This window comes from Schistocerca cancellata, chromosome 1 (genome assembly GCF_023864275.1).
Source record: "Schistocerca cancellata isolate TAMUIC-IGC-003103 chromosome 1, iqSchCanc2.1, whole genome shotgun sequence".
NCBI lineage: Eukaryota > Metazoa > Arthropoda > Insecta > Orthoptera > Acrididae > Schistocerca > Schistocerca cancellata.
Genome location: NC_064626.1, coordinates 842,817,619 through 842,840,475, shown reverse-complemented (window position 1 = coordinate 842,840,475; position 22,857 = coordinate 842,817,619). Strand labels below are relative to the sequence as shown.

At 39.8% G+C, this 22,857-nt stretch overlaps 1 protein-coding gene across 2 annotated transcripts in view; it reads left to right on the top strand.

The window, feature by feature from the left end:
- The window catches only part of LOC126188913 (protein argonaute-2), a 216,883-nt gene that overhangs the window by 181,170 nt on the left and 12,856 nt on the right, over positions 1 to 22,857 (top strand). For both annotated transcript variants that reach the window (XM_049930625.1, XM_049930633.1), the window contains 2 exons: positions 10,866 to 10,995; positions 20,254 to 20,453. In XM_049930625.1, the coding sequence (XP_049786582.1) occupies positions 10,866 to 10,995; positions 20,254 to 20,453 (330 nt within the window). The remainder of the gene's footprint in view (positions 1 to 10,865; positions 10,996 to 20,253; positions 20,454 to 22,857) is intronic.

The window sequence follows — 22,857 nt, the reverse complement described above, 5'->3', positions numbered from 1 at the left end:
GGTCGTGGAAGTCGAATCAGTGTACACTATGGACCATTAGAATACGTAGATTCAGTACAGTTGGTCTTCTATGGAAGCCAGCATGAGCTGTCAGTTCAGCTTTGAGTATTTACATGACTATTTTTTTTAAAGTTCCCACCTGACAAAAGTAACAATATTAGTTGCCAGGCAGTATACGTGATGACAGATTGAATGTAATAGCACATTGTAAGATTCCAGATGACAGATTAGTCTTGGACATAAGTTAAATAATGAATAAAATGTACGCAAGTTAAAGGTTTCATCTTAAAAGTGTTATTTATCATGAAATTACAGAAATACACAAGCAAAAACCATTTTTCTCATACACAAGCTAACTGACAGAGCACTTAGACATCAGCAGAAACTGCATGACTGTCATTGTGTAGGTTGTAAAAGTAAAGTTACACTGTAAACTAAAAAAGGAAGGGAAGTAGATGTCATAATGTTTGGTTCTGAAAGTGGATGTTGTGCCAAAATAACACTTAGATGTCAAACACACCAATGAACAGGAGATTCATTCTCAAATCTGCTGCAGATTTTGATGCTGGTTGAGTAAATAGTGTAAGGTGGATGGTATGTGCAAAATGTATAAGAGTTTGGGTTACAATCTTGGAAATTTTGAACTTATATCTCTTGAATTGCCTTTCTGCCAAACTGTGTAGTTCTGATGGATAACTGCTTCTCTGCTGCAACTGTATCTGTGCTGAAAACTTGAGTGCTTACCTATTGCTTCAGCTTTCTACCAGTTAGTGGAAAGCATGTCTTTCCATATATAATTATATTGATCTGTCAATTACAGTACTCAAACAAGTCATATAATGTTCATACACAATATGAGTTATGACATTAGGTATGCTCAGCACAAGTTGATCGACAATTCTTTTTAGAATGACTGCTCTATTTCATCTCTCACCCCCGCTACATTGATTGTTACAGTACTATTGCTCTGTGGCACATCTCTGAGCCAGGACGAGACTACATGGAATAAACTGCCAAACCAGCAGATACTGCAAAGTGTGATAAAGCTGCTATCATTGTCCCGCTTTGCAGATCTGCACTAGATTACATGTCCCACCAACACCACATGTCCCTCTCCAAAGGTGAATGACAATGATGTCTTCACAATTATTGAACATAAACAAATAAACAATACTGGTGGTGCTTTTGAGATTCACACCATTAAAAATGATGCGCAACCAATCGTAACATATCGTGTTTTCCAACTTTGGAAAGGAAAAAACCCTTTCTTTATTACATATAATTCCATTGTCAAAACTGTAGTCACATTTCTGATCATGAATCACTTTCTGCAAAGCACTCTAATCATGGTTCCAAAGTAGCTTTGTTAGCTATACCTCGTACTTACTCTACATTTCTTTCAATTAAGACAGATAAGTAGGTAGATTTACTATTAAGTTACGCTAATTTGCCCTACAGAATTTCATATCAACCCAACCAAAAAGCTTAACTGATCACAAAAGCTATAGATATATCCCTGGTACAAAACTCTTTGTAAATTACATTTCCACTGACCCCTAGAACAGTATACAGAACTCTGCAAAATAAAAGTAGGTTTATTTGCGTATCATGCCTACATAATGCATCATAGGAGATGTGCTGCTGTAGGAGTGCAGCAATTTCTGCTGAAGGATATTCACTAAACAGCCTTCACTTTCCACAGTGTTAGTGTTCCTTTATCCTTTAACTCCCACTTTGGTGTGGGTCATCCTGTCTTTGGTGCACACCTGCCCTAATAATTACACAAATCTATATATAAGGGTTCGGTATCTTGTTTAATGTGACATACCGCTGTACTCTCCCTTTTTTTTTCTGTATTTTGAAAGACTTGCTCATCATGTATTTGGAATTTGTATCTCATCATTGAGGTTCCTCATCTGCTTTCTCTCGAATATTCTCCGTTGGGCTTAACGTGACTAAAGCTTATTTTCATTCATTACAATTGTATTCTGCTGATGTGCATGCAATGTACCTATGTAACTCTCCTCTTTATCTTATCTGGGTGTCAGCATATCGAATAATTAATATGCATTTAAGAGTGCCTTCCCTTTTCTTTCCCCATCAGGTGACATTACTAACAGCCAGCATTAGCATCATGCATATATACCATGTGCTTATGTCAACGTACCTTATGTATATAACATTATTAAAAGAAAGAAAAAAAAAAGACAACTCAAAATATTCCCGTATGTAGACAATTTTACTAAATATCCAGAAATGGAGCATGTTGGTGTTCCTTATTTATGGAAGTTATTTTCTATATATGATATTATGTACAGATAACACACAAATCGGAACCCAGTTTCCAGTGATTTCAGTTGAGTAGTTAATTCTGTAGTGTTGCTTGTGGTTAACACAACATTTTCCACCTCTAAAAATGCCCACAGGAGAGAGGTAGTAACAAGTTATATGGATACAGTAACATTACTTTTGTGTTCTACCATTTGAGCATTTTAGTTAAAAATATGATGTTTCTTACACGCTTTGGTGACTTAGCCTTACACTAGATAGTAATTATGGTAGTTATGATATTTATTATCTTTTGTAATTAATGCAAGATAGGCAAAGAGACTTGTGTACTTCACCTTTCCTGATTTCCAAACATACAGTTACTTTGTTTTTTATTTTCATAGGACAGCTAGTGCACCCTCTCCACAAATTATGGGACCCTGGCGGGAGGGTTAAGGTTCCCATCATTACTACTGATTATGAAAATACAGCGGAAGAATCCTTCCAATATCGCATCACATTGGCCATCCTTGTATTGCAGTTGTAAGAAATAGTTGTGTGAGAACATGTGTAACCACTGCACTGTTAGTAGAACAGTGGGCAGCACCTTGTTGTCCATTTACAGGTTACATTATTTGTGCAGATACGGATGAGATAGCCGCAAGTGAATCCCACAAAGAAAAATGCATCCTGTTTCTAGAATTGAGTTTTGCCATTTTCCAGTAGGAAGTATCTCTGAGAGAATAGTCGAAGAAATTGTAATTTAGAGGAAACAGGATAGTATAACATTAAGAAACTGCTATGGAAATCATAAACTCGTAAGTAATGTGGCATCAAAGAGAGTACCCAAGAAGCTATCCTGGATATCCCTTGTCGATCCACACATCTGTGTTCACTTAATACGGGCACGAGGCCTCCTACACTCAACTTAAAAAATGGCCCTGAGCGCTATGGGACTCAACTTCTGATGTCATTAGTCCCCTAAAACTTAGATAAGACTAGTTACACCTAACTAACCTAAGGACATCACACACATCCATGCCCGAGGCAGGATTCGAACCTGCAACCGTAGCGGTCTCGCGGTTCCAGACTGCAGCGTCTAGAACCGCACGGCCACTTCGGCCGGCTTCAACTTAAAACATAATGTGTTGTTTCCTTTTAATTTTCCTAAAATATTTTAAATCAATATTTGACATAAAGCAAAGTCAAACAAAAATGTAAAAATGTACAACTATAACTTCCTCTGTACTTCCTGGAAATAATCACTTTGCTGGGTGATAAAATTAAGTCTTCTGTGTTTAATCTCATGAAAATATAGTACATGTCATATAAATTAACACCATATTATAATAGACAACATAAATCTATGCAATTATTGTGAAATTGTTGACAAAAATCTGTCTGATAAGTGTTCTGCCAGTTTAATTTGATCATTCACCAAAGTCAGATAATTTTTCCCATATAGTTTCGTTATGGACAACACCTGAAGGAGGAGGTGTGTTAATATTTAATTCAACATCTTATTGACACTTTAGTTTGCATAAATTCCTCCAAAAGTGGAACACAAAACATCTACCTGACGTAAATCTGTATCTTGTTTTTTAATATATAGACTGGATCTCATTCTGAGGTTTGTTATCATCCCATATTTAACTGAACAAAACCTGTCAATGGATTGGGCACAAATTCAGATCTTACAGTCAAACCAAAATGTAACTCATTTGGTATTATTACAATATATTCTAATATTTTATTAATGATTTGTAAGTGTTCTCTAAGATACTCGATAATATGTTGATCAGGGTTAGCATTAGTTGTTTGTATTTCAGCCTTTAATTCTTACTTTAAGTTAGTAGTTGCACTGTCTGTTTAGTATTTAACCCTGCTCTTTTGTTTCTGCCAACACTTTTTTCAAATTAATACGTTGAGTTTCGATACTTTATTAACAGTACTGAATGTAGCCCACAGCCAATCACCTTGAGCTTTGATACTCTTGCTAGTAATATCTAATCCATTATTAAATTCAGATTTTCAAATCGGCAATAGAGCTTTCAGCACCTTTTTCACCTTGTGTGTCATTATTAACATAAAGCACAAACAATAAAGGGTTTGCACCTAATCTTCTACCGCTGCTAGCAATCGAAGTTTGACGACTCCCTTGAACCAACCAACAAATTCAGATTGCCAACCCCTACTCCAAACTACCTCCACCACCACCAGCCACAATAACAACAACAAAAATCAGCTTTGAGTAAATTCAGCTCACCAGGCAGTGCTTGCATTGACTGCCTTGTTGCAATGGTGATTGGAAAGTAGATTGATGTGATGGGTGAAATGCATTGTTTGGATGAGTGCACAGCTGAAGCCACTGTTGCTATAGTGTGATGAGATGCAGGCATGTTGACTGTTGAAGCTGGGAGGTCATTGTGGCTCTGATGAACAATAGTAGCCCTTGAGAAGCAAAATTCAACACTTTTCCAACTCGTGGACTTACAAAATTCTTCTTTGACATAATTGTACTCAATGGATTTAATGATTGTACCTTGACTACACAATACTTCTTAATGCCTTTTTGTTACAATGCTGTTAATGACTTTTGCACTGCAATGTAATCTCGGCTGCTGACCCCATTGCTAATGACAGCAGCAGTGTTTAGCAGAAATTCTTTCAACAAAAATTACAAATTTCTTCTTGATTGTTACTTGATTTCTTCTTCTCCTCTAAATCTTTTAGATTTCACAGTACAATAATACTCCGGTTTCTACACTTGGTCTTATGATTTTCATATGTGGGAAATGTGTAAGAGTTCAGGTTATGTTCTTGGATATTCTTAAATTCTGAACTTATCTCTCTGGAATTGCCACTCTGCCTCACCACATAGTTCTTCTGTTCAAAGATTTCTGTGCTGCAACTGTATTTGCGCTAAAAACCTGAAAGTGCTTATCTGCAACTTCCTATCAGTTAATGGAAAGTAGTTCTTCAAGCTTGTATTGATCCTTTAATTACAGCACTCGAACACCTCATACAATTTTTGTATTCCATATGGATTGTGACATTATATGTGCTTCATACAGGTTGATTCACAATTCTTTTTAGAATGACCATTCAGCATTATCTCTTGTTCCCATGAGGTAATACCGATTGTCATGGTACGTGTTACTCTGTGGTACATGGTTCCTCTCTGAACCAGAATGAGACTGCATGGAATAAACCGCCAAATTAACAAGTACCACCAAGTGTGATAAAGCAGCTATCCTCAACCTGCCTTGCAGAAACACTGCATCCATCTGTATCAGATTACATATGCAAACAAGATGAAACTCCCAAACATAATAAAAATCTAAACTTACTATTCAAACTAAAAAGCAGTTTCATTGTGGTGACCACCATTTGTCAGTTACTGTAGACGTTGTACAATACATTACTTTACCAAAGTTCTATTTTACACGTTACGTATCTACAGACAGTGCAATGTCATGATCATCAGAGAAAGGAACTATGTAAGTCTTTGTTTTTATTTTTATAGCAACTTACTAATTACCTCAGAGGTCATTTAATTACTAGCATGCCTCAGTGCTTCATTTTTAACAGTATTGAATCGTGTAGTTTCCATATTCCAACACTGATGCCACTCTCTTGCTTATAAAGCTGGATTTTCACACACAGTTGATGTGGCATCATAGCAAATGGAACAACATCTGGAACTGCAGTGATACAGTGAAGCTGCCATTTCCCCACTTTAACAGTAACATTTGTCATGACATGAGGATCCCATGAAGGATGATCAGTATCCAGTAATGTGACTGGAATATTCATTTGGAGCAAAAAACTTCGTACAGAGATATGCCGTATTCTGAATGGTTTCAATGGCAGAACATGTGTAACGTACATCTGCTTTTGGGGTAGTGGCACACACATGTGTCTTACCCATCCGAATCTTTGAAGTTTTATTCTAGCCCGGTCTATGTCATTCCTTTCCACTTCTTTGCTGTGGACGTCTTTCTGCTGTTAAACTCCCCCATGATTTCACAGGTACCCATAATACATTGTGAGTGAAGTAGTGCTAGAGATTCAATGTGTACCAGAGAGAAGCATTGCTTAAATGCATTTGTACACTGCTGACCAAAATGCTGCACATCTACACTAATAAAGAATATGCAGATGCGGTGTTTGTGGATAATGGGATATTCGAACATTTCTCATGGACTGTAGAACAGCTGTAATGTGACATGTACAATAATGCTTAGAGGTGTTGGTGGTAAAAGTAGATATTTTTCAATTGTTACATTGTAAAATTCATGTTGTAATGTTTACTAACTGGTGTACACATGTAAACCTGACAATTTGTTGAATAACAATTTTCATCAAATGTGTTTTGTTTCAGAAACCATTCTGAATAAGGCATGTGTCCACATGAATGTTTTTTTTTTTTTTTTAACTTCAAATGATCATTACTGTCATATCCCTGAATATTGCCCATCCTTCCTGGGACACCCTGTATAAACTGAAATTACGTGACTCTGTCATTCTGAAGAATGTGACAAAATCTCTACACTAAGAACTAAATCAGGAAGGGGATGTCATGCCAAAATAACACTGTGATGTCAGACACACTGATGGACACAAATACTCATTGTACCAAATTACAAAGTGTAGTCTATTCAAGTTAATAAAAATGGAATGTCACTCATTCAGTTTGTCAATAAGTACCCACTAATACGTAAGTAGGGCTTTAAGATGTTCCAAGTCCCAACAAAGAATTGAAACAAAAGTTATTAACTCTGTAACTACAAAAAGTTCTCTTCCAGTTTCAGTTGTCAGGCATTTAAATGCATTTATAACCAGATTATGCTGTCATTACCAGCATCCAAATAAGCTTCTTATAGAAATGAAGTGAGCTACTGGTAAACTAAACCTCTGTTATTAACTAATCAGTTAGCTTTTTACATCCAAAGTAATCAATGCAAAAACAAGACTTACAAATGGATCAGATGATTCAAATCTTAAATACATTCAGTGCATAAATTTGTTATTGAATACTTATAAGAGGAATGATAGAATTAGTAATTGCCATCAAACACACATTATTATTTTGTCGTTGTGATTATTCATATGATTTAACATATACAACATGAAGTGCTTACACATTGATGTAATAGTTTGAGTGTAGTAACAACAAATTAAATGTAACCACAAAGTATACTGAGATGGGTGTTCGTCCAACTCTCACAATTATCTCACTTTTACTTAAATCGTCATGTAATACAGGTAACAGTAAGACAGTGGCAAAAGCTTTTTTGAAAGTATAGTCTATTGTGTATATAAATGTGCAAAACAGATTGGTTTAACTTAAATCTCTTGCTTATCTCATTCTTTTTTATGTTAGTGTTATCACAAACTTAAAATGATTTTAACTTTCAGTGGCATGGCTAGGACTCCCCTTGATAGATCACAGGTGCACTACACAAAGGAGGCAACTACTTGGGTAGCAAAGTACTTGTGGAGTGCTCATGAGGGTTTTCTAGGTTAGACGGTAGTTTGAGGTGCTCTGATGAACACTTGCCAGTCGATATGCATCAAGGGAAGTCAAACAGTGTTAGAGTAAAGACACTTCGACTGTCAAAATTTTGTCAGTAAACTGTCGAAGTATTTGTAATAGAGTTCCTGAATTTGCTGCCCTCCAGGAAAATACTCATGCTCAAATTATTCTTGGGACCAAGAGCTGGCTGAAATCTCAAGTGAAAAGCTCTCACATTCAGCGAGTTTGGAACATATCTTGGAAATAGAGGCCATAAGAGGGCAAGTGTTCATTGCAGTTGACAACTCTATTATTGAGGTTGGAGTTGAGTGAAACAGTGAAGTTATCTGGTTGCGTGTAACAGGTGCAGGTGAAACCAAGTTAATTGTTAAATGTTTTTACCAGCCACCGGACTCTGTTCTGACAATATTAGACTCATTCAAAGAATGTCTATGGTCAGTAGTGTGGAAGTACCCAAATCGTACAATACTTGTTGGAGGTAACTTTAACCTACAGAGTATAGTTGGGGATGTCAATGGATCCAACGTGGAAGGCACACACAGTCAGTCATGCGAAGCACACATTATCTGGAAACTATCGAGCAGCTAGGTTGGCAACCCACACACAATGGAAATATCTTAGATCTTGTTGCTACAAACAGGCCGGACCTTGACCTTATCGACAATATCACTATAGAAGCGGTGATTAGCAATCATGATGTCATTATAGCAGCTATGGTTACGAAATTAAAAGAGTCCGTCAAGAAGGCTAGAAGGTTGTTACTGCTAGGTAGAGCAAATAAGCAGTTGTTAGCATCTCACTTAGACAGTGAATTGATAACACTTGGTTCCAGTAAGGTGGATGCAGAGGAATTATGGAAAAGTTTAAGCAGATTGCAAATTGTAGCCTGGAGAGGTGTGCACCTAGTAAGTGGATAAAGGATGGAAATAATGAAATTTGGGAGATGCTGAAGAAGCAGAGGTTGTCACACCCTCTGTTCAAAAGAGAACGCACAAATGGCGACAAGCCACGGTTAGTAGAGATTTGTGTGTCCGTGAAAAGATCTATGTCCGAAGTAACTACCACTGTCACACCATAGCAAAAAATCTGGTGGGGAACCTGAGAAAATTCTGGTCCTATGTAAAATCACTAAGTGGGTCTAAGGCTTACATTCCGTCCCTTGTTGACCAGTCTTGTGTGGCAGTTGAAGAAAGCAGAAGTTTTAAATTTCGCATTAAAAAAATCATTCACACAGGAGAATCATACAAACATACCGTCATGTGACCATTGGACAGACTCTTGTATGGATAACATAGTGCTAAGCATCCCTGGCGTAGAGAAAAAACTAAAAGGATTGAAAGCAAATAAATCACCAGGTCCATATGGAATCCCAGTTCGGTTTTACAAGGAGTACTCTACGGCATTGGCTCCTTACCTAGCTGCCATTTATCATGAATCTCTCGCCTAGCACCAAGTTCCAAGCGACTGAAAAAAAGTGCAGGTGATTCCAGTATAGAAGAAGGGTAAAAAATCAGTCCCACAAAAATACATACTAATATCCCTAACTTCTGTTTAATCCTTAAAAACATTCTCAGTTTGAATATAATGAACTATCTTGAGACTGAGCAGTTTATGTCCACAAATCAGCATGGTTTTAGAAAGCATCACTCACGTGAAACTCGTTTGCCCTTTTCTCACATGATGCACTGTGAACTAGGGATGAAAGACAAATAGGCAGATTCTGTATTGTAGATTTCTCGGAAGCATTTGACATGGTGCGCCATTGCAGGCTGTTAACAAAGGTACGAGCGTATGGAATAAGTTCATAGATATGCAAGTTGCTTGAGGACTTCTTAAGTAATAGAACTCTGTATGTTGTCCATGACGGCGAGTGTTCATCAGAGACAAGGGGTATCATCAGGAGTGCTCCAGGGATGTGTTACAGGACTGCTGTTATTCTTTATATACGTAAGTGATTTGGCGGACAGAGTGAACAGCAATCTGCAGTTGTTTGCTGATGATGTGTGATGTACGATAAGATGTCGAAAGATACAAGACAACTTAGACAAAATTTCTAGTTGGTGTGATGGAATGGGTACTAGCTCTAAATGTGGAAAAATCTAAGTTATGCAGATGGGTAGGAAGAACAAACCTGAAATGTTCAGTTGCAGTATTACTAGTGTCAAGCTTGACACAGCCAAGTCATTTAAATATCTGGGTGTAATGCTGCAAAGTGATGTGAAATGGAACGAGCATGTGAGAACTGTGTAATGGAAGGTGAACGGTTGACTTCAGTTTGTTGGTAGGATTTTAGGACAGAGTGATTCACCTGTGAAGGAGACCTCATATAGGGTGCTGGTGCAGCCTATTCTTGACTACTGTTTGAGTGTTTGGGATCCTTTCCAGGTCAAATTGAAGGAAACCATAAGAGCAATTCCGAGCAATTCCGAGGTGGGCTGCTACATTCGTTACCAGTAGGTACAAACAACACCTTAAGTGTTGCAGAGATGCTTTGGGAACTCAAATGAGGGTCCCTGGATGGAAGGCGACATTCTTTTTGAGAAACACTATTGAGAAAATTGATAGAACCAGCAGTTGTAGCTGACAGCTGAATGATTCTACTGCTGTCCACATACATTGTGCATAAAGACCACAAAGATAAGATTCAAGAAATTAGGGCTCATACGGGAGCATATAGACAGTAGTTTTCCTCTTGCACTATATGTGAACGGAACAGGAAAGGAGATGACTAGTAGTGGCATAGGGTACCTTCCACCAGACACTGTATGGTGGCTTGTGGAGTATCTATGTAGATGTAGATGGTGAAAAGTAATGTGATGAATTTTGAAGTTTCCACATGCAAATTTGATGATACATAAGTGGTACCACCTTAATTGCTTGTGGAATAGCAACTTAAGCTTGCTTGCAGTTTAGTCACAATATTTATTATTGATTTTGACCTTTTCCGTTTTGCGCATTGCTGCTATATTAATGTTCTTCTAAACACTCAGACCTCCTTTAACCTAAATTTTCAGCATGTTTTCACAAAATTTTATGAAATTATTGAAATCACTTGCAGGTTGTTTTGTGCAGATAAGAAGGAACAATCAGGAAAATCGGGGAACATACCTGCTGGAACTACAGTAGATGTTGGTATTACACATCCTACGGAATTTGACTTCTATCTGTGTAGCCATCAAGGTATTCAGGTAAGTTAATAGTTTTGTTTTAGTTTCATGTTCTTACTTGAATTAGGTTTTCTATTTTCATTTTAATTTTGTTTATCAATATTTGTTGTAACACTTAATATTTTATGTCAATGAATGTATATATAAATCTCTTGTGTTATAGGCAGTCAAATTTATCTTGACCTTTCCCAGTAGTGTGTGTGTGTGTGTGGGAGAGAGAGAGAGAGAGAGAGAGAGAGAGAGAGAGAGAGAGAGAAGAGCTTCCGTCCAAAATAAGGAAAGATTTAAAAAGCACCACTCATGCAAAACTCAGCTAGCCCTTTTCTCACAAGAGGATGAAGGACAACAGGCAGATTCCATATTCCTAGATTTTTGGAAAGTGTTTGACACAATCCCCCACTACAGACTGTTAACGAAGGTCCGAGCATACATAGTATGTTCCCAGCTATACGAGTAGCTCAATAACTTCTTAAGTAATCAAATCCAACATGTTGTTCTGGATGACAAGTGTTCATCTGAGAGAAGGGTATCGTCAAGAGAACCCCAAAGAGGTGCAATGGACTGCCATTCATCTCTGTGTACATAAACAGTCCGACAGCTAGGATGGTCCACAATCTGGGACCATTTGCTGGTGACACTGTAGTGTATGGGGAAGTATCTTGAATACTGCTAGAGTGGGATCCCAAACAGATTGGAATAAAGAAAACATCAAAACAATTCAGATGCGCACTGCTAGGTTTGTCACTGGTGGGGTTGATCAACACACAATTATCACGGAAATATTCTGTGAACTCAAATGGAATTCCTGTAGGGAAGGCAATGTTCTTTTCATGAAACATTGTTAAGAAAGTTTAAAGAATTGCCACTTACTACTTACTGTGTTGAACAATTCTCTTGCCACCAATACGTGTCTCGTGTAAGGAACACAAAGGAAAGATAAGAGAAATCAAGAGATCAAATAGGAGCTTGGGGATAGTAATTTTTGCAATGATTCATTTGCAAGTGGGACAGGTACACAAATTAAGTACATACATGTTGGCAGTATTAATGAGATTCATACAGATACAGCAATCTTTAAGCTATTTTTTGAGTAAATCACGACCAGAATTAAGAAACTTGTCGTATCATGGGATCAGCTTTTGTATTCGTGTCTCCAGCAATGGTACCAGCATTTGCCAGTCTTCTTCAGATCTTTATCATTTGCTAAAATTCTGACTGGAGGGCACAAGTTTCTTGAAAAGCAGAAAAAAATGGAAAGAGCTGGGAATAAGTTCAAGATTTTATAGTGGATGAGCAAGCAGCTCCCACCTTAAATAGTCCAGAACAGTATTTGTGTGCCGAACATATTTTGGATGGCCTGTCACAATTTCTGCAGTGTTTCAGAGAAATGTTTAGTGTTCACTGTTTCACCTGTAGACAGGAAGGCAGCGAGCAGAATGTCCTTCCTGTCCCAGGACTATGTGTACATCACTTGCTGCTCTGACGTAGTATGTTTGTGTGTTCTGACACAGGCTGTTTTAACTTCATCCTGACTGGAGATCCTCTGTGGTGCCACTTCATAGAAAGAGGCTTGGTTTTTGGGGTAAAGTGAGCAATCTATGTCTCATTGCCCACAGTCTTCTTGTCAAAGAATTCGTTGCAGTCGTCATGGTACTGTTACAGAAATGTCAATGCAACTCTTAAGCAATTTGTTTTCCGTTTGGGTGTCAGGTTTTTCAGCACACACCTGAAATAGCAGATGCTTAGTGACAATTCTATGCAACAAGGATTGTAACATCTGCAGAAAATGGCTGCTGAGATCCATATTGTGGAGCAGCATTTCTCCATAATTCAGTGCCACACCAACTCCATGAGGTCGTGATGAAGGATGGTGATCTTTGGCCCTCTTCATTATGGACACTGAGGTCTGCCTGTGCATGACTTTTAGCCTGTATTTCTGACACAGCTGATGATGAATTTTGATGAGCACTATGTTTTGTGCATTGAGTAACTTTATCGCACACAAAAACTCACAGTTGGTCAGAGAAAGAATAGGAGGCAACAATTTCAGCCACTGCTGCAGTGCTGCTGACGACGACTTGTCCGGCCCTCATACGATTGTTACGTCATTGCTCTGACACATGTGTATTTTATTTGCTATTAAATATGTTTAGTGAAACAGTAACTAACTTCACCGCTGGATCAACTCCTAAAACTGGAGGAAGGAAACTAGGATAAATATGTTTCTGTCCCGTTTAATGTTTCCAACAAATTAAATAATTAATGCTTTCATGGTTCTCGGATGGACTGCCAGATCTTATTGTCGAAAGACCAGTATATTTCGCCAGATGACCATTCTGCCATCATGAAATGAAGTGTCTGCTGCAGGCTCCTGGTATTTACACCTGCTGGTCCAGTGATCAGGCCTCGCTGGCCCTCCACTATGTTCAGTAGTGGAAATGCATGAGGGTGGAGGGGAGAGTCTCTTCTCTCTACTGCCCCTGTCACTTTTTGCATCTATGTGTCACCTTTCACTTGGATGGAGCTTAGTATCGGTTGTGATGCCTTGCTCAGTTGGAAGTCAATGTCTCTGTTGATTTAGTTATCTGTCACACAAATTTCAAATGCTTCTTTGAAAAAGCAGTTGCAAAATTTATCGATGAAAGCTATGATTTTTGTTTGCTGGTCATTCGTTTTATGTCCAGTTTCAATGCAGTGTTCTGTTATTGCAGACTTATTGGGCTGCAGTGATAAGTGTGGCGCTCATATTCTATTCGTCAATCTTCAGTTGTGTAGATCATTTGTCCAATATACTTTTTTCTGCATTGACAGGGAACTAGTGCGCCTATGCTATTTTGAGGCTCAGATTGTCTTTCACTGTCCCTAACAATGCTCTTGTTTTGGCTGGCAGTCAGAAAACTACCATTACATGGTGTTTTCAAAGTATTGTGCCAAGTTTTGATGACATATTGCCAGCAGGTGGTCGGAAAGCAGTCTTATCATTGTTCTTGCAGCTGATAAGGCAGTGCCACAGTTCTCCTCCAACACAAGGACTAAGAGCGGAAAATGCTAGAGCTTCTGAATGATCTGACATACTTGAAAGTAGCAGCAGATGGAAGCAAGGAAGTATAGAAAAGCACCACCACCCGTTAAAGCCAGTGCACTGGTGTACCACCCAGATTGTATGGCCTGCCAGAGACACAGGAGGATGGTGTGCGACCAATAGTGAGCAACACTGGGGCACCAACATATTCCCTGGCAAAGTATTTGGCTTATTGTAGGGCTCTGACTTCAGCAATTGTACACATCACATAAAAAACTTAAGTGATTTCATCTGCTGGCCGAAAGAGCCTAGGCTGAAGGTGGTCGGCTTTGAAGTCATCTCACTTCGTACTTAAGTCCCAATTGAAGACTCCATATAATTAATTAGTGAGAAGTTCAGCCCTGAGCTAACACAACGTTGTTGTCATGTTTTGACTTCTACTTCTTGTGTTTTCAGTTTACAGTGCTATGAGCAGACTGATAGCATAGCCACAGTCAGCCGACTCTCGTCATTTGTAGTAAACCTGTTCATGGAATACTTATAGCATAGAGCACTGGAAAACATTTTTGTCATTTGATCACATGGACCCGAAAAACTACAAAAGTTCTTAGGACATCTGAATTCCATCCATGAAAACATCTGGTCTACCATGGAAATAGAAAAAGAAGGGCAACTTCCTTTTCTCGGCTTTCTAGGCCTGACAGTTTGCTTGCCCACAGTGAATACCAGAAGCCAACGTATACAGATTTATATCTCTATGCCTCCTGCTGCCGCCATCCCTCACAGAAAAAGCATGCTCTGCACTCTAGTACTCAGGATACACTCCATCTCAGATGAGCAAATTCTGACAACAGAGCTGTAGCACCTGGAATCTGTCTTCCACAAGAATGGATACAGCAGCTGACGTATAGGGATGGCTCTGCAACACAAGCACCCCAAGAATGACACTAAAGAAGAAGATAAGACTATTTTTGTACCACATGTTGGCAATGTATTATCAAAAATTGGCAGCCAACTGTGAAAACACCACATAATGCCAGTTTTCCAACCACTAGCCAAAGCAAGAGCTTTATTAGGCACAGAGAAAGACAACTTGGTCCTCAAAAAAGCAAGGATGTTCCAAGTTCCATGTGAAGGAGAAAAATGTAAATTGGACAAATGATCCACACAGTTGAAGATCAATGTATAGAACATAAGTCACTGCAGCCCCACAAGTCTGCAATAGCAGAATACTGCTTTGAAAATGGGCATAAAGTGAATTATCAGGAAAAGAAAGTCCTGGCTACCACCAATAAATTTTGGTACTGCATTTCCAAAGAAGCAATTGAAGTTCATGTGACAGATAATTGAGAGCAATGCATAAGAGCCTATACTAAGCGCCAACAAAGCAAAAAGTGATACCTGGACACAGGATGCGATAGGGACAGCAGGCAAGGAGGCAACTACGACCCTCCCCTCCACTGTCGCAGCCTCACATACTTCCACCATCAAGTACAGCATGGGCTCGGCGAGGCCTGCGTCCTGGATTCGTGGGTGTAAACACAGTAAGCCCGCAACAGAAACTGTATTACATCAGCACCACCTGATTATGGCGAAACAGTTGTCTTATTTATTGTGGACTTCCGACAGTTGGATATGGCATTACACTCCAGAATCATGGAAGCAGCACATTCGCCAGAAAAGCCTCAGATCACATAAATAATGAATGTTTTAAAGTCTTCATGATGCATGAATTTATGAAGCTAAAGTGCCAGTGTTGAAAAAGAATTATGATATTGCTGCATACTTTTTAAAGGCAACCTCTTCTTTTCTTTAGGTATTCTCTCTCTCTCTGCCCCCCTCCCCCTCTCTTTCCTCCCCCCCCCCCCCCCTCTATCTCACCCTCCCTCTCTCCCCCTTACAATTAACTTATTATTATGAGTTCATTGCACACATTAGCACTGGTGAGACCCACCAGCTACTATATAAATTTTGTACGATTGTGAGTATAAAAGGATACACATAAATGTCACTAGGAGAGATCAGAAAAGATAGAAACAGTTAAAGGGCGGAAGATGTAATTATACTGTGATGGAAGTGGATGCAGCATGTACGCAGGCAAATAGCTGCTAAGTGGACTAGGGAAGTTCTTGGTTGTATTTTAAGGGATATGTGAAGACTGAAAGACTATGTAATGGATGACAGAGGAAGACTTACTGGAGCATAATGTCTGTGTGGCTGAAAGATATAATACCTGCAGGTTTCTATAGGACAATTGACTAGCTTGGTGGTGGTGATGGTGGTGGTGGTGGTGGTGGTGGTGGTGGTGGTGGTAACTTTGTTTTAAAAATTCTAAACATAGATATGTTGAATTGTAGATGTATAAGCACTGATAATGAATTTGTTGGGTGCCCATAGACTAGTTTACCATGCCCATCATCTAAGATTGGTTTGATGAGCTTGAAGATGAAATAAAATTTCTTTCCTGGTCTCCATAATCAGTGGTTTTGTGTGTTCTTGGTGCATGTCTTTATGTATTGCTAAAAAAATTATGAACACATTATTCTGTTTGTGTTCTTGGAGAATTCAAAAAAGATATAAATCACCATTTAGGTTTTATCTCCATCAGTTTGCAGTAGTATTTAAGGTGTTCAGGTTAACGAAGATGATGCTGCAACTTATTGGAATGATGTTTATAGTACTTTTTTACAATTTCACCGTCTTAAAACTTCCTGGCAGGCTTGTACAGTGCACTGTGCAGGTACTCGAACCTGGAGCCTTGCCTTTTGCTAACAACACTCTTACTAACTGAGCTATCCAGGCATGACTCATGACTCAGCAGCACAGCTTTACTCTTGCCAGTACCTCTCCCTGACTTTCCAAACTTCATAGAAGCACACTGTCTGACAGAAAAGTGAAGCACCCAGAAAGGGAGGAGGAAACGAAATGAAATCTCATGAGTTGATATAGTGCTTCTCTGATCACAAAAAAAGTCATATTTACAAAGAACTTGGAAGTGTAGTCCACTTACCAGTATGTCATCGCACCCTGTCTGGCATCCACTGATTTGATTGAGACGGGTGTCATGTTGTATCCTCCCCTGAGCCAAGCTGGCCCACAACCGTTGTAATTGGTCCTCGATATTCCTGGGTACTGACACTGGGATGGAGTTGACATTGGGGATGGTTGCACACATAAGGTATTGGGGACAGTCCTGGGGAGCTTGCTTGCCATGAGAGTACATTGTTAGACACACAGTTCATAGAGACACTTCCTGTATTAGACAAGCATTGTCCTGTTGAAAAATGGCACCACTACTGTTGCTCAAGAGGTAACTCATATGTATGCAAGGTGTTTGTAATGTACTGTTGTGCCTTCAGAATTCCCTCAATTACTGCTAGTTGTGGCATGAAGTCGTACCCAATGGCACCCCACACAGTGACTCCAAGAGCTAAAAGACTGTGCCTCTCCAAAACCCTGGAAGAAAGAGATCTGTCCCCATGTTGTTGCCATAGTTGCTGGTGATGAGCATCAGGGGTAGTGCAGAAATGCCGTTAATTAGTGCATAACTGCAATTAACCATTGAACATAGTGGGGTGCCATTCATCAGCAGTCCATGCTTCCCAGTCACATTACCGTTCCAAGCGCAGATGTTTGTGTCGTGGTGTTAATGGTAATCCCCTAGTGTGGTTGCTGCTAGCCTCTGACCAGTGATGTGGGATGACACAGAATGTTGCAGTGTGTCCATTACTTGTTCTTGGGTGGTAGGTGCAGATGTGAAGGGGTTATGATGTGCTTTGTTCATAATACAGAGATCATCCCTTGTGGTGACCAGATGTTGTTCACCAGAACCCTCATGAAGAGTATGCCTTCCCTCACTTCCCGTGTAGTCCAACATGGGGCTTTTGTCGTGTCTGTATGTCTCACAAATCTGGGTGTTGCATGACTGGTCCGGCAGACCAAATGTAGATCCACAATGAGACTCCTTTCAAAATAATGTAATAAATGGAATACCTACAGGCTTCCTTATGATGATATTTATTTTATAGCTATTAGTTTTAACTCCAAACTTGTCAGGTTTTGGTAAGTCATGTCCTGAACAAGTACGACCAGGTGAGGTGGCACAGTGGTTAGCACAATGGACATACATTTGGAGGATGAGGATTCAAACCCACTTTCAACCATCCTGATTTAGGTTTTCCGTGATTTCCCTAAATTTCTTCAGGCAAATGCTGGGACGGTTTCTTTCAAAGGCATGGCTGATTTCCTTCCCTACCCTTCCCTAATCTGAGCTTCTGATCCATCTCTAACAGCCTCATTAATTGACAGGACATTAGTGTTTAATGTCCTCCTCACAAGAGTATGTGGCATCTCCATGTCCTTTGTGGTGATCAGTCAACATCTGATGATGTTCACGCCTCTTACATACCTTAAAAGGCTTGGTGGCAACAGAACACTAACAACACTAATGCACTCTGGTGACCATTCTACCTGTCACAGAGCATTTTGGTTCTAATCGTTTTCATATGTGCCAGTGGTGTGGTACATGTATGAAGTTACATTGACATCCGACCATGTCTTCTGGGTTTCTCACTAGATTTAATTGTAGCAGATAATCTCTCAAAGCATGAAGTATACCATGCACAGTCAAATAAAATAATAAATATCTTTTGATTCATTACTGTGTTTCAGCATCTTACGAGGTGCATTCAAGTTCTAAGGCCTCCGATTTTTTTTCTCCGGACTGGAAAGAGATAGAAACATGCGCCTTGTTTTAAAATGAGGCCGCGTTCATTGTCAATAAGTCCCAGAGATGGCAGCACCGTATGGCAGATGGAATTTTACTGCCAGCGGCGAGAATGAGAACTGTTTTAAATACTTAAAATGGCGACGTTTTCCTTACTTGAACAACATGCTATCATTCGTTTTCTGAATTTGTGTGGTGTGAAACCAATTGAAATTCATCGACAGTTGAAGGAGACGTGGTGATGGAGTTATGGATGTGTTGAAAGTGCGTTTGTGGGTGCGACAGTTTAATGAAGGCAGAACATCGTGAGACAACAAACCGAAACAACCTCGGGCTCGCACAAGCCGGTCTGACGACACGATCGAGAAAGTGGAGAGAATTGTTTTGGGGGATCGCCGAATGACTGTTGAACAGATCGCCTCCAGAGTTGGCATTTCTGTGGGTTCTGTGCACACAATCCTGCACGACGACCTGAAAATGCGAAAAGTGTCATCCAGGTGGGTGCCACCAATGCTGACGGACGACCACATGGCTGCCCGTGTGGCATGTTGCCAAGCAATGTTGGCGGGCAACGACAGCATGAATGGGACTTTCTTTTCATCGGTTGTGACAATGGATGAGACGTGGATTTCATTTTTCAATCCAGAAACAAAGTGCCAGTCAGCTCAATGGAAGCACACAGATTCACCGCCACCAAAAAAATTTCGGGTAACCGCCAGTGCTGAAAAAATGATGGTGTCCATGTTCTGGGACAGCGAGGGCGTAATCCTTACCCATTGCGTTCGAAAGGGCACTACGGTAACAGGTGCATCCTACGAAAATGTTTTGAAGAACAAATTCCTTCCTGCACTGCAACAAAAACGTCCGGGAAGGGCTGCGCGTTTCACCAAGACAACGCACCCGCACATCGAGCTAACGACACGCAACAGTTTTTTCGTGAAGTGATTCCTCATGCTCCCTACTCACCTGACCTGGCTCCTAGTGACTTTTGGCTTTTTCCAACAATGAAAGACACTCTCCGTGGCCGCACATTCACCAGCCATGCTGCTATTGCCTCAGCGATTTTCCAGTGGTCAAAACAGACTCCTAAAGAAGCCTTCGTCGCTGCCATGGAATCGTGGCGTCAGCGTTGTGAAAAATTTGTACGTCTGCAGGGCGATTACGTCGAGAAGTAACGCCAGTTTCATCGATTTCAGGTGGGTAGTTAATTAGAAAAAAAATCGGAGGCACCTCGTAATGCAATTGTTCACTATTCAGATGTGCATAGCAGGGAATAGTATTCTCTATGGTGTAACCCTAGATTTTTGTTACAGTGACAAGAGTCATAAAAACAATGCTGAAGGCCCTTGTGTCTTAGAAACAGTTACATATTATTATTATTATTATTATTATAACATGCAAGTGATTTTATTGACCTAAACATTCTCATGGTGAGGAACAGGCATTGGAAGCTTTATTATTATTATTATTATTATTATTATTATTATTATTAAGCATTTGGCAATAGTAATTTTTTTTTTTTTTTTTACAGGGCACAAGTCGTCCAAGTCATTATCATGTTCTTTGGGATGACAATCATTTCGATTCAGATGAATTGCAGTGCTTGACCTATCAGTTGTGCCACACTTACGTACGCTGCACTCGTTCTGTCTCTATACCTGCTCCTGCGTACTACGCCCATCTTGTTGCCTTCCGTGCTCGCTACCATCTAGTGGAGAAGGAACATGACAGGTACGGTGTACGAAAGGATGTGTGTAACTGCATGTTAGCAGTTGCAATGATGTATTTTTGCTGTTGCAAACTCACAAAACTAATGTATGCAGCAGCAGTTATATGCCATTGTGTTACAGCACCTCTATGCTATTATATATTTGGTCTCAACTGAATGTGTGTAAACAGTTTAAAAATATAAAAATGTATTCATTTCACATTCAGTTCTCTTCAGTTCCATGACAGTTGTATTTATGTAATGTGCTAACATCATAAAAATATTAGAGAATATTAAAGGAAATATATGTTCACGTATCATTCTCCTGCATGTGATCACTAGCTCAACTTAATATTTTGTTAACGAGTAGTAAGTAGAAATGGTAAACAGAGATGAGGAACAGCAACTGCTCACCTGTAGCTGATTTGTGTGTGTATGTACCACACCACTCTCTATTATGGGCAAGTGGTTGTCTTTATTTATTTTTGTTTCCATTCATGAATTTCTTGTTACTAGGCAGTTAAGTGAGTTTTATAAATAGTTAGGTACTGTCATGTTACTTTAAGATTCCTCCCACCCTTCTCAATTAAATATAGATAAGGTAAGGAAGAATTTTTGTGGTAAACTAGACTAATATAGTTACGTTTCACAAGACTGGCACCATTTCCATGCCCTTTTCACATTTTATAAAAGTTTGATACATGAGCATGCTGTCAGAGACCGCGCTCAATTGCTTGACACACCAGAAAGGAAAAAAAATGAACATGCTGTGATGATAAAAGTAGTGATTATAATAGAGGGAAACATTCCACGTGGGAAAAATATATCTAAAAAAAAAGATGATGTAACTTACCAAACGAAAGTGCTGGCATGTTGATAGACACACAAACATACACACAAAATTCAAGCTTTCGCAACCAACGGTTGCTTCATCAGGAAAGAGGGAAGGAGAGGGAAAGACGAAAGGATGTGGGTTTTAAGGGAGAGGGTAAGGAGTCATTCCAATCCCAGGAGTGGAAAGACTTACCTTAGGGGGAAAAAAGGACAGGTATACACGAGCGCGCGCGCGCACACGCGCGCACACACACACACACACACACACACACACACACACACACACACGGATCCACCCGCACATACACAGACACAAGCAGACATTTGTAAAGGCAAAGAGTTTGGGCAGAGATGTCAGTCGAGGTGGAAGTAAAGAGGCAAAGATGTTGTTGAAAGACAGGTGAGGTATGAGTGGCGGCAACTTGAAATTAGCGGAGGTTGGGGCCTGGCGGATAACGAGAAGAGAGGATATACTGAAGGGCAAGTTCCCATCTCCGGAGTTCTGACAGGTTGGTGTCAGTGGGAAGTATCCAGATAACCCGGATGGTGTAACACTGTGCCAAGATGTGCTGGCCGTGCACCAAGGCATGTTTAGCCTCAGGGTGATCCTCATTACCAACAAACACTGTCTGCCTGTGTCCATTCATGCGAATGGACAGTTTATTGCTGGTCATTCCCACATAGAAAGCTTCACAGTGTAGGCAGGTCAGTGGGTGCTTTCACACGTGGCTCTGCCTTTGATCGTGTACACCTTCCGCGTTACAGGACTGGTGTAGGTGGTGGTGGGAGGGTGCATGGGACAGGTTTTACACTGGGGCGGTTACAAGGGTAGGAGCCAGAGGGTAGGGAAGGTGGTTGGTATTCTAGCCTAGGATCTAAAATCTTAATAAACACTGTACATATTGTGTCTAAGAGAGTAATCGTGTGTAATTACTGCACTCTACCATTTTGCCATTTCTTATGTAATGGGCAGATTATTCTCATGCTGTATTCCTTAGGCATTTCTCAATTATCTGTATTTCCTTTATTAATTCATTAATAACCATCTCCACCTTCTTTCTCCCAAATGTTAGCAATTTGGCCTCCGTGCAGTCATCTCTTGCTGCTTTATTGTTCTTTAAGCTTTTGATTGCTTTCTTCACTTCTCCCGAGTCTGGCAGTTTGACTTCCTGCTCCTCTGCTTCTGATCTTAATTCCAATTTCAGGTTCAGTTCCTCCTGTTCCTCATTGAAGTTTTCCTCTCTGTTTCCTATCCTCCTTCTATCAGTTAATTCAAAAAATACCCATGTCCTCTTCCCAAAGCTTTACTTTTATCTCCAGTTGGATTTCCTTCTTTGTCCTTACAGAAGACTGCTCTCTGTTGGAATCACCTTTTCATTTTTCTAGATCTTTCATAGAACTGTGGTATATCATTATTATGCCTCATTTCATCCAACTGCTGTATCTTCCTCCTCCCATAAAGCCTTTTCTTCACTATACACAAATTATTTGCTCATTTCCTCTTCTCTATATAGTCTTCGTCCACTAGTCTTGTTTTCCATTGCACCATTCTTTCTCTCACTTCATGTCTCTCTTGGATTACCAATAAGCTAT